The sequence below is a fragment of the Cynocephalus volans genome, chromosome 10, assembly GCF_027409185.1.
Source record: "Cynocephalus volans isolate mCynVol1 chromosome 10, mCynVol1.pri, whole genome shotgun sequence".
Classification (NCBI taxonomy): domain Eukaryota; kingdom Metazoa; phylum Chordata; class Mammalia; order Dermoptera; family Cynocephalidae; genus Cynocephalus; species Cynocephalus volans.
Window position 1 is genome coordinate 50,931,265 of NC_084469.1, and position 10,002 is coordinate 50,941,266.

The 10,002-nt window shown below is 50.9% G+C and overlaps 1 protein-coding gene across 2 annotated transcripts; it reads left to right on the forward strand.

Annotated features, from left to right (window-relative positions):
- The first annotated feature begins 2,289 nt into the window (after positions 1-2,289).
- Positions 2,290-10,002, forward strand: KPTN (kaptin, actin binding protein). 2 transcript variants are annotated; one of them, XM_063111816.1, is made up of 12 exons: positions 2,290-2,541; positions 2,904-2,986; positions 3,110-3,194; positions 3,279-3,333; positions 4,486-4,561; positions 4,679-4,752; positions 5,129-5,238; positions 5,313-5,390; positions 6,286-6,361; positions 7,178-7,313; positions 7,408-7,569; positions 9,607-10,002. In XM_063111816.1, the coding sequence occupies exons 1-12, from the start codon at positions 2,319-2,321 to the stop codon at positions 9,733-9,735; spliced, it is 1,287 nt and encodes a 428-aa protein (XP_062967886.1). In that variant the 5' UTR covers positions 2,290-2,318; the 3' UTR covers positions 9,736-10,002. The 2 variants fall into 2 exon arrangements, with proteins under 2 accessions (XP_062967886.1, XP_062967887.1); XM_063111817.1 differs by lacking the exons at positions 2,904-2,986; positions 3,110-3,194.

Sequence of the window (10,002 nt, forward strand, 5' to 3'; positions counted from 1 at the left end):
ACCTGTGCCACACTCTGATGAAGGTCTGCCTGAATGTCAGGTGAATGGCCTGGTATGCATGCGCTTCACCCTAGCCCTGGGCTGGGCCCCCTCACTGTGAGGGAGACAGGGCTGGAGGAGGCTCAGTGCCTGGTGGCAGGTAGAGAGTCACAGCATGATGGGATAACGTTAGGAAATAGACAGGCAGTAATCACACAGAGGCGGGTCTGCCTGGGAAACCAGGGTAGTCTCCTTGGAGAGGTGATCCAAGCCTAGTGAGCCTGGAAGAAGTTCAGGAGAGGTTCAGGTTGCCTGTGTTGACAAGGGGTGGCCTATCTCTGATGCCCTGCCCTGCTCCTCTCTGTACTCTTCAGCTCCTTCCACAGCTCCAATCAATTGGTAATGGCTACCCAGAGCTCAGTTAAAACTCCTGAAATCTGAGATGGATTACTAATGTCTGCCATGGGCACAGGCTGAAGAATAAGTAGTATAAGAATCCATTTCTGCCATCCGTGACCTAAATCTGTGATTCTCAGCCCTGGCTGTGCTTTAAAATCATTAAAAATATAAGCTTGGGCTGCATCCTTATAAATTGTGGTTTGATTGAAGTTGCTTATCCTTTGTTTAAAGCTCCAAAGGTGATTCAAATGTGCAGCTAGGATTGGAAACCTGAATAGGAAGTTTTTTCCCCCTCCCAACCCATAACATCCTTTTTTTATTCATTCACTCAACAAATATTAAGTGAATGGGTTTTACAGGTTACCGTGTGCAGTAGAAGCCTGAAGAAAATGTACCTCAGAAGTGGCAGAACTAGACCCCATGTTCCATCACTCAGTAAGTATTCACTGAGCCACCTACTGTGTGCCAGGCCCTGGGAATATTGCACTGAACAGCATACCCAGAGCTTCCCTCTAGGAGCTTTTACTCACCAAATCCAGAAATCTGGAATCATCACAAACTCTTTTTTACCACTTTCAACATCCGCTTTGCCTTTGAGAACTTCCCATTTGTTGTCTGTTATGTACAAGTGTCCCAGATGTTTAGGAAAGGGCCTGGCACACAGTTTGTGATTTTTTTAAACACATATTTACTGAATGCCTGCTTTATGTCCAGACTTGTGGTCTGAATGCTGGGGATTTGGCTATGACCACGGGAGAGCCAGTTGCTGCCTTCATGGAGTTTGCAGTTGGGGTATGTGTGTTCTTTCTGTATGGAGGGGAACTACAGATTACTCAAGGTAGCCAAGATTACTGGCCAACCCATGTCTTCTGGAAATGATACACAGATGTACACAGAGTCCCCAAGCCCTTCATGTCCTTCTGGGGACATAGAACCATATACAGGAATCCTCGAAGACCACAGAATCAGACACCTCTAGTTTACATCTTGTCTCCACCACTTACTAGCGTATTAGTCAAGGGACTTACTCTCCATGAGCCTCAGTTTCATCCTCTGTAAACTGTGATAATAAATCTCTTTGTAGGATTGTTGCCAGGATTTAGTGAGATCAATTTGTGAAACATGTCCTGGCACATAGTAAAAGCTCAATAAGTGCTGAATAAATCAGTGGGGAAGAGAGGTAACAAAAGGCCTCTGCAGAGTGGTTGTGAGTAATTAGTAAGATAATCAGGGCCAACATGACTGGCACCAAGTAGGAATTCGATAAAGAAATGATTGTTGCCAGGATAAATCACTGGGTCTTTCTTCCTTGAGGTAAAAAGAATGCATTACACCGTTTTAAAAGTAATATTGTTGAAGTAATTAACTGTGGGTTCCAATACCTGTTTGGGTTCCAATACTCCCTGCTTCTTACTAGCTGTGTGATCTGCTTAGGCAAATTACTTTACTTCTCTGTGCCTCAATTCCTTCATCTGTAAAATGTATATAAGAGTACCTACCTTCTCCTGCTTGTGAGTTTTGAATAAATTGTTAGATGGAATGCGTTTAGAGTAGTTCCTGGCACGTAAGGGCAGTATCAAGTTTTATGATTCGTATTATTATTCTACCTTCCGCTCAGCCTACAGCGAGGGGCACGGACCGTGGGCCACCACCTGCCATCTCTGGTCACACTTTCTGTAACAGTCCCTTTCCCTGGCCCTGAAATGGAAAGGGGAAGAGCGCGCAGGCGCAGCGGGGCAAAGTCGCCTGGGAGGTCCGGGGAGCTGGGCTGGCCACCATCTTGGTAAAGGGCAGCGACGGCAGCTTCTTACGTCATCAGTCCGCGCTACGGGCGGGCACAGGGCCGTGCGGTTGCTTTGGGAGCAGTGGGTGGGGTGGGTTGGGGTGGGAAGGCGGGCCTCGGTGGGGGGTGCGGAGCGAGTGAGTGGCTGAGGGGCGTGATGGGAGAGGCGGCCGTGGCCGCGGGGCCTTGCCCGCTGCGCGAGGACAGTTTTACGCGCTTCTCGTCGCAGAGCAATGTGTACGGGTTGGCAGGTGACGCCTGTGGGCGCGGGGAGCTCCTGGCTGCCACCCTTAAAGGCAAGGTGCTCGGCTTTCGCTACCAAGACCTCCGACAGAAGATCCGTCCAGTGGCCAAGGAGCTGCAGTTCAACTACATCCCCGGTGCGTGGCGCCCTGAGGCGCGGTGGGGGGGGGGCGGGGCCGCCTGGAACGTGGTGTTGAGAAGGCTTCTGAGGCTGTGTGAGCTGGGTCATGATGATGGGAGAATGGGATCAGGGTGATTGAGGGAGCTCAAGGCTGATAATCATTGGGGTCAGGGGGCTGGGATCATAGGGCCCTGGCATGGTTAGGGTTCAGGATTCCTCAGACATAGAGGTCAGACCAGGGTCAGAGGTCGTGATGGTGATCAGGATTCCCTCGGACCCAGAGGTCATGACAGTTGCATTGGTCAAGTGTCACCGTGATTGGGGGTATCGGAGTCATGAGTCTGCCTGAAATGTGAACTTTGAACTGTCCCCTCCCAGTGGACGCCGAGATTGTCTCCATCGATGCCTTCAACAAGTCGGCCCCAAAGCAGGGCCTAGTTGTGGGGATCACATTCATCAAGGTACTCAGAGCTCTCCCCACCTACCCACAGCCTTCTCCTTACACACATGGTGGGTCCCACTGAGCCTGCCCCAGATCCCTCCTACTACCTCTCCTCTACCCTGAGGCCAGTTTCCTCCCCCAGGATTCAGGGGACAAAGGCAGCCCCTTCCTTAACATTTACTGCGATTACGAGCCTGGCTCTGAGTACAACCTTGACTCCATTGCCCGTGAGTGTGGCCTGGAGGGAAGGAGGGTGGGAAGGGGGCCCCCAGCAGGCCTACTGTAACCATGTGCCTATGTTCCCCCTACAGAAAGCTGCCTAAACCTGGAGCTCCAGTTCACTCCTTTCCAGCTGTGCCATGCAGAGTGAGTGTCCCCTGGGCACCCATGCCCACCCTGCTGTAGGCTTAGGAGCCTTGAGTTCTTGAACCCCTTCCTTAGACGGGGAGCCTGTTTTCTCATCTAGAAAATAAAGAGGTTGTACTAGATTAGGGATTGAAATCTAAAACGCTTCTATGGCCCAGAGAGGTAATGTGAGAGTGGGAAGTCACAAGTGTAATATAGTAAGGAGTGTGTGTATGTGTGATTGGGGTGCTGTACCTAAGTGGGGACTGCACACCTGCCCATGAACAATTAGATTCTATTTCTGCCTTTTAGAGCATCATGCTTTTAAGTTGTCCATGGACCAGATGGCTGAGGGGCCAGCACTTTGTAATCCCCAAATTAGATAATCTGAGAGCATTAATTGAGCACCTGTAGATTCTGACATTTCAAGATCCAGAGATGCCAGACAGTCTGTGTCACAACTACTTGACTACCATTGTAGCAAGAAAGCAGCCACTGACACTGTGTAAAGGAATGGGCATGACCATGTTCCAATAAAATCTTATTCACAAAAACAGGTAGGGGGTTGGATTTGATCTGCAGGTCATAGTTTGCCAACCTCTGGTCTAGCAGGTGAGAGATCTAGAAACTGAAGATGCTAATATACTAATGTTCTGTGCTAGGATTTGATGTCCCACCATTTCATGAATCTAAATATCCATGATGGCAATTTCTAAAAGTTCTGGTATTTCAAAGGAGACAGAAAACAGAACTTATAGAATGCTGGGGTCCCAGATTAAAGAGGTCCTAGCATTCTGAGGTTCCACAGTCCATTCTAGAGCTCCATGTTCCCTTCCTGAATCCACATCAGCATGAAAAATTCTAGTACGTGAGGGCTGTAGGAATGGGAGTTTCTAACATGATAAATTTCTGCAGTTCTGAGATTGGGAAGCTCTACAGTTCTGTGATTCTGAGACTCTATGAGGTCTAGTTTCTACAGTTCTGCATTTCAAGGAGATAAAGAGTACTAAGGAGGCTGAACCTGGTGATTCTAGCCCTGAATCTAGTGTCTGGATCCCAAAATGTTATAGTTTTTGCAGGCAAGGGTTTTTGCAAGAGTAAGGTTCTAAAACGCGTGGATTCTACCACATTTACGTTCTACCCCATTGGGGTTCTGGATTTCTCTAATTTAAGGGTCCAGGTCGGGGATCAACTGGAGACCGTATTTCTCCTGAGTGGGAATGACCCAGCCATTCATCTCTACAAGGAGGTGAGGCATGGGGAGGTGTGCTGGGCCCGCAGGGGTCAACATGGGGTGTCACTGGGGTATATGCATGAGGCTGGTGGCTGACGCTGAAGGGGGTGGGATGGGTCTTATTTCCCGCAGAACGAGGGGCTGCATCAGTTTGAGGAACAGCCTGTGGAAAACCTCTTCCCAGAGCTCATGAGCCTGACCAGTAGGTAGGAGAGTCCCTGAAAAAGGCCAGTGGGCACCAGGGCAGTGACCTCAGAGAAATCAGGTAGTGGGAATGACCTCAAGGACAGCAGGGGGTGGAGATGACCTTAGAGAAATTGGGCAGTGGGGCCCTGGCATGACTTCAGAGAAACTGATCAACAGCGATGACCCCAGAGAAAACAGGAGATAGACTCAGTAATGGGGTGGTGGGGATTACCTCAGAGAGATCAGGCAGCGCAGCCCATGGGCTACAGGGAGGGGATGGATGCTCCTGGGGAGGTGGGGATGTGGGGCTGGGACCCAAGGTCAGCTCTTCATCCTGTCTGTTCATCTGCCTGGCATTGGTGGGTCTGTCTGTCAACCCACTTCCCTGCCCACCAGCGTCCTCTGGCTTGACGTCCACAACCTCCCTGGCACATCCCGGCGCCTCTCAGCTCTTGGCTGCCAGAGTGGTTATGTTCGTGTTGCCCACGTGGACCAACAGAATCGAGGTGAGCGCAAGGGCCGGGCTGGGCCAGGGGCTGAAGGCTGGGGGCAGGGCCCTGAGTCCTCACTCTCCACACAGAGGTTTTGCAGACATGGACGATCCTGCAGGATGGCCCAATCTCCCGAGTGATTGTGTTCAGCCTCTCAGCCCCCAAGGGTGAGCTCTGGGCACTGGGGTGGGGGTGTTGGAGGTGGTGGGTTGAAGGGGGGTGGGCGACTCTGCAGGCTCAGCTCCCGCCACCCAAATTTACACTCCTTTCCCAAAGTGTCCAGCCCCCCTCCCTCCCTCTAGCCCTTGAGCTACATAGTGTGCCCCTTCCCTCCCTTCTACTCTCTTGAATTTAACTTCCAGCTACTTGCCCACATGTTCTAACCCAGACCTTTTCTGTTAGGGTCCACCTACATTTGTTCGACCCACTTTGGTCTAGACCTTCACCCTGGAGTCGAACTTCCACCTTTCCCTTTGTGGTCTAACCTTCACTCCTCACATTGTGACTTACTCTGATCTCTGGCTTCTTCACTCTGTCTCTTGCTGCAGTCTAACCCCAGGTTTTTCTTGTGAACTCACCACTGCCCCACCACTCAGGGTCTAACCTTCTCCCCGCACATGTTGGTCTGTTCCTGTTCCTTTACTGTGATCTGTTCTTTTCCAGCATTTCACTTGACCTGACCTCTGTCCCTCCAACTACAGTCTACCTTCTGTTGCTTAACTTGGTCTTTACTCTTATTCTCCCCCTGTGATTTATTCCCTGACACTCCCACTATGGTTTAACCTTAGACCTTTCTGCTGTCTTCTAACCTTTGTCTGTCTTATTGATGTCTAACCTCAGACCTTTTAAACTGTAGTGTAACATCTGTTCCTCCTTCTGGTGTCTGATCTCAGTCATTTCTCTTGTGGTCCAACCTCTACCCCTCCCTCTCTAGCACAACATCAAGTCTTTTCCCTGAGGTCTAACCTGCATTCCTCTCACTGAAGGGGGCAGGGGTTTGAGAGGAACCAGGAACTTGTCCCCACAGACCTACCGCACCCCCCATTCATGTTTCTTCTCCAGAGACCAAGGACAGGCCACAGCAGGAAGAGTACAGTGTGCTTGTGGCCAGCATGTTGGAGCCAGCAGTGGTGTATCGGTGAGGGGGCCTGGGGCATGTGGGTGCAGTCTAACCTCAAGTCTTTGCACTGTGATCTGAAGAAAGTCCCTTTGGGTGAAGTTAGTCAGGGCTGGACTGGTAAAAATGTATGTGACCCTGGGAGGGCACTGCAAGTATTTAAGTCTAGATGTTGTGGGGAATATGTTGAGGCGTTGGGGTGAGAACAGAGGTATCCACACCATGGAGTAGGTATACTAGGTGTGCTAGCAAATATTTAACCATTGGCTCTATGTGGGGAAAAGCCCAGATTTGTAGTGTTTGCCAATTTCTATAGTGTAAATATTCTCATCATGGTGGATTTCAAGCCACTAACATGATGCCAAAATTTCTGAAAATTTCCCAGTCAACTCTTGTGAGCAAGTACAGACCAACTCTGGCACACCACTGATGGACAGTGAAGATGTCCAAGTCAGGGCTGAGCTCTCCAAGCTCTATGTGGGTGTCCAGATCAGGGACAAGGCTGTCTAACTCCCAGAAGGAACATTGTCCTGAAGGAACAATGTGGGTCTCCATTTGGGAGTGAGATGGTACAGCCTTCAGGGGACAGTGTGCGTGTCCAGATTGGGGACTAAGGGCTAGACACCCTCAGGTGAACAATTTGAGTGACTAGGTTGACTCCTTGCTGGGACTTTGAAGATGTCTAGATTGGAGACGAGGATGTCCGGGCTTCAGGAGGAACAATGCATCTAGACCCGAGAAGGGAAGCAACATGTGCGCCCAGCTCAGGGTCTGCTGCTAAGGGTGGTGGGAACCGCAGTCTGACCTCAGCCTCCTCACTGCCTTTGGGACCGTCAGGGATCTGCTGAGCCGCGGCCTTGAGGATCAGCTTCTCCTGCCCGGCAGTGACCAGTTTGATAGTGTCCTCTGTGGCCTGGTAACCGATGTGGATTTGGATGGGCGGCCAGAAGTCCTGGTGGCCACCTATGGACAGGTGGGACCTGAGGGATGGGCCACCACCCATCTGTCTCCCTCCACCACCCCAATCAACCTGTGTGACCTTGACTCTTCACTCCTCACCCCTGCAGGAACTTCTCTGTTACAAGTACTGGGGCCCAGAGCCTGGGTTCCACCTGTTGTGGCAGCGGAGTTTCTCCAGTCCCCTGCTGGCCATGGCTCATGTGGACCTGACCGGGGATGGGCTGCAGGAGCTTGCGGTGGTCTCCCTGAAGGGTGTGCACATCCTGCAGGTAACTGGGGTTCTCAGACAGGTCCCTAGAAGCAGAGCCTGAGGTGGGGGTTTCTACACAGCTGCTTTACTGAGGGCATGTTCTGACAGGGGACCTGTCAGGGAGTGAAAGAGGCAGGACAGGGAGGGAGAGAAGGCACACAAGGGGGTGGGTCAAAGGAGAGAGACCTGTGCCTGATCCCAAGGGACCATGAATGCTATTGCAGTTTTCCCATGTTCAGGCAGGGACTTGTGGCTGCAGCCCACCTCCTGCAGGAGGGAATGACCTGTTTCTGGAAGGTGGTTTCTCTTGGCCAGGACAGCTCTCAGGAGAAGGGGCAGCCGTGAGCACTCAGCAGCTTCAGGTGGTGGCACTAGCCTGGTGAAGGGGATTTAGAGGTGGCATCTGTTACCCTTGGCCTCGCAGCCTACCCTCAGCCTCCAGGAAGCCTTCCCAAGTTCTGTCCCTCATTCCTCATACTTTGTCTAACTCTGTGGCCTAACTGTCCCTTCACTGTGGCCTAGCCTTGGATCTGTCCCACCATGACCTAGCCTTGATCCTCCCACTGTGGTCTAACCTTTGCCCTTAATGTCAGGTGGTGACTTACCCTCCTCACTACAGCCGACAATCTCTTCTCCATCTTGACTGGCTTCACTCTGGCTATGGTCTAACTTCCAACTTGTCATTGCGTTTCTAACTTCCAAGTCACACTTCTTACCCTTCCCCTGCAGTATGACCTCCAGCCCTTCTTCTACAGCCAGTTTTCAACTTCCTGCTATAGTCTAACCTTGGACCCTTCCACTTTGGTCTCACCTCTAAACTTTCTATTGGAGTCAAGCCCTTGAACATCCAGCCTTCTGCTGTACTTTGACCTCTGACCTCACAGTGGTCTGACTGCCATTACCCCTGTTATGGTCTAACATCCAATCATTTAAATGGTCCAGGGTCCAACCTTGGGCCCTCCATTGCAGTTTAAGCTCCACCTGCTCTAGTCTAACATCTGACCCTTTTTACTTTGGCCTTTACCCTTAGGCTGTGGTATACTTTTGTTTCCTAATATCGTATTTGCTTTCTCCTTCCTTCTGGTCTGACTCTAGGATCCTTTTGGTGTGGTCTAACCTGGGTCATTTCTACTGAGGTCCAATCTTTGCTGCTTCATCTGCAGTCTTTGCTTGGACCCTTTCTTACAATCTAATCCCCTGTTAGACCTCAGGAGAAAAGATAGTTGGACCCCAGTGGAAAGGTCTGAGGTTGAATCATAGTCGATAGGACAAAGGTTAGTCCTGAGTAAAATGGAATAAGGTTAGACTCCAGTGGAAATGCCTGAGGTTAGACCCCAGTGGAAATGACTGAAGTTAGAGCCAGTAGAGAGTCCTGAGATTAGACCCTAGTGGAAAGCATATAGCTTAGATCCCCGTAGGAAGCACTGAGGTTAGCCTGTGGGAAGAGACTGTGCTCCAACTGTGGGAGAAAGGACTTCCCTTTTACTGTGATCTAACTGTCACATCATCTCTCATTATGATCTATTTCAAGCCATTTCACTGTGGTCTCCTCTCTGTCCCTTCTGTTAAGGTCTAACCTCAGAACTTCCAACTAGGGTCTAACTCTGTCCCCCATGTTGTGATATATTCCTGTTTTTTCCACTTCGATTTGCTCCTTCTCTGCTCTATTGACCTGTCCTTTTCTGCTGGGGTCTCACCTTTGTCCTTCCCACTCTGTTCTAACCTCAACCTCTCTCCAGTGGATGAACCTCACTCCCATTATAATGTAATCTCTCTCATTTTTATGCATCCCTAACCCTTCCACCAATTTTTAACCTCAGTTCCTTACATTTGGGTTTAGGCTTTGTCCTTCGCACTGGAAATTCACTTAAGGCCATCCCCCAGGGTCTAGCCTCCATCCCTGTCACAGAGACCCATTCGCAGCTTGACACATGGAGCTCTAGGCTGAGCTCCTGGCCACTGTGGTTGTCTAACTCTAGACCATCTGCCGTGCTGTACCCCACACCCTCCCCAGCTCTGTCTAAGCTCTGCTCCCTCCTTCTCTTGTTCCCCACAGCACAGCCTGATCCAGGCCTCGGAGCTGGTCCTGACCCGGCTTCGCCATCAAGTGGAGCAGAGGAGACGTCAGCCACAAGGGCTGGGGGACAGAGTGTGTCCAGGGCCCTCTGAGACCCCAGTCTCCTGAGCACCCACCCACCCATTCTTCCCAGGCCTGGGCCGATTCATGGGGTGCTCGCTTCCAGCTGTTGATGGAGGTTGGGGGGTAGGCATCCTGAAAGAGGGGATGCTCTGCCCAGACCCTCCCCCCTCCAGCTTTGCTCCAGTGTACCCTGTGACCCCGGCTAACCCGCTTTTCTCTCTGTGCCTCAGTGTGGGATGACCCTGCCCAATCCTCTCCACTTTCGAAAAGAATTGGTCAGCTGACAATTATTTATGTGTCCAGAGGAACAAA

Excerpts from the sequence above, each read along its gene's own strand:
- KPTN (XM_063111816.1), top strand. The coding sequence starts at position 2,319 with ATGGGAGAGGCGGCCGTGGCCGCGGGGCCTTGCCCGCTGCGCGAGGAC. Across the intron at positions 5,239-5,312 it reads CGTGGACCAACAGAATCGAG|AGGTTTTGCAGACATGGACG; the intron begins GTGAGCGCAAGG and ends CTCTCCACACAG. Across the intron at positions 7,570-9,606 it reads AGGGTGTGCACATCCTGCAG|CACAGCCTGATCCAGGCCTC; the intron begins GTAACTGGGGTT and ends TGTTCCCCACAG.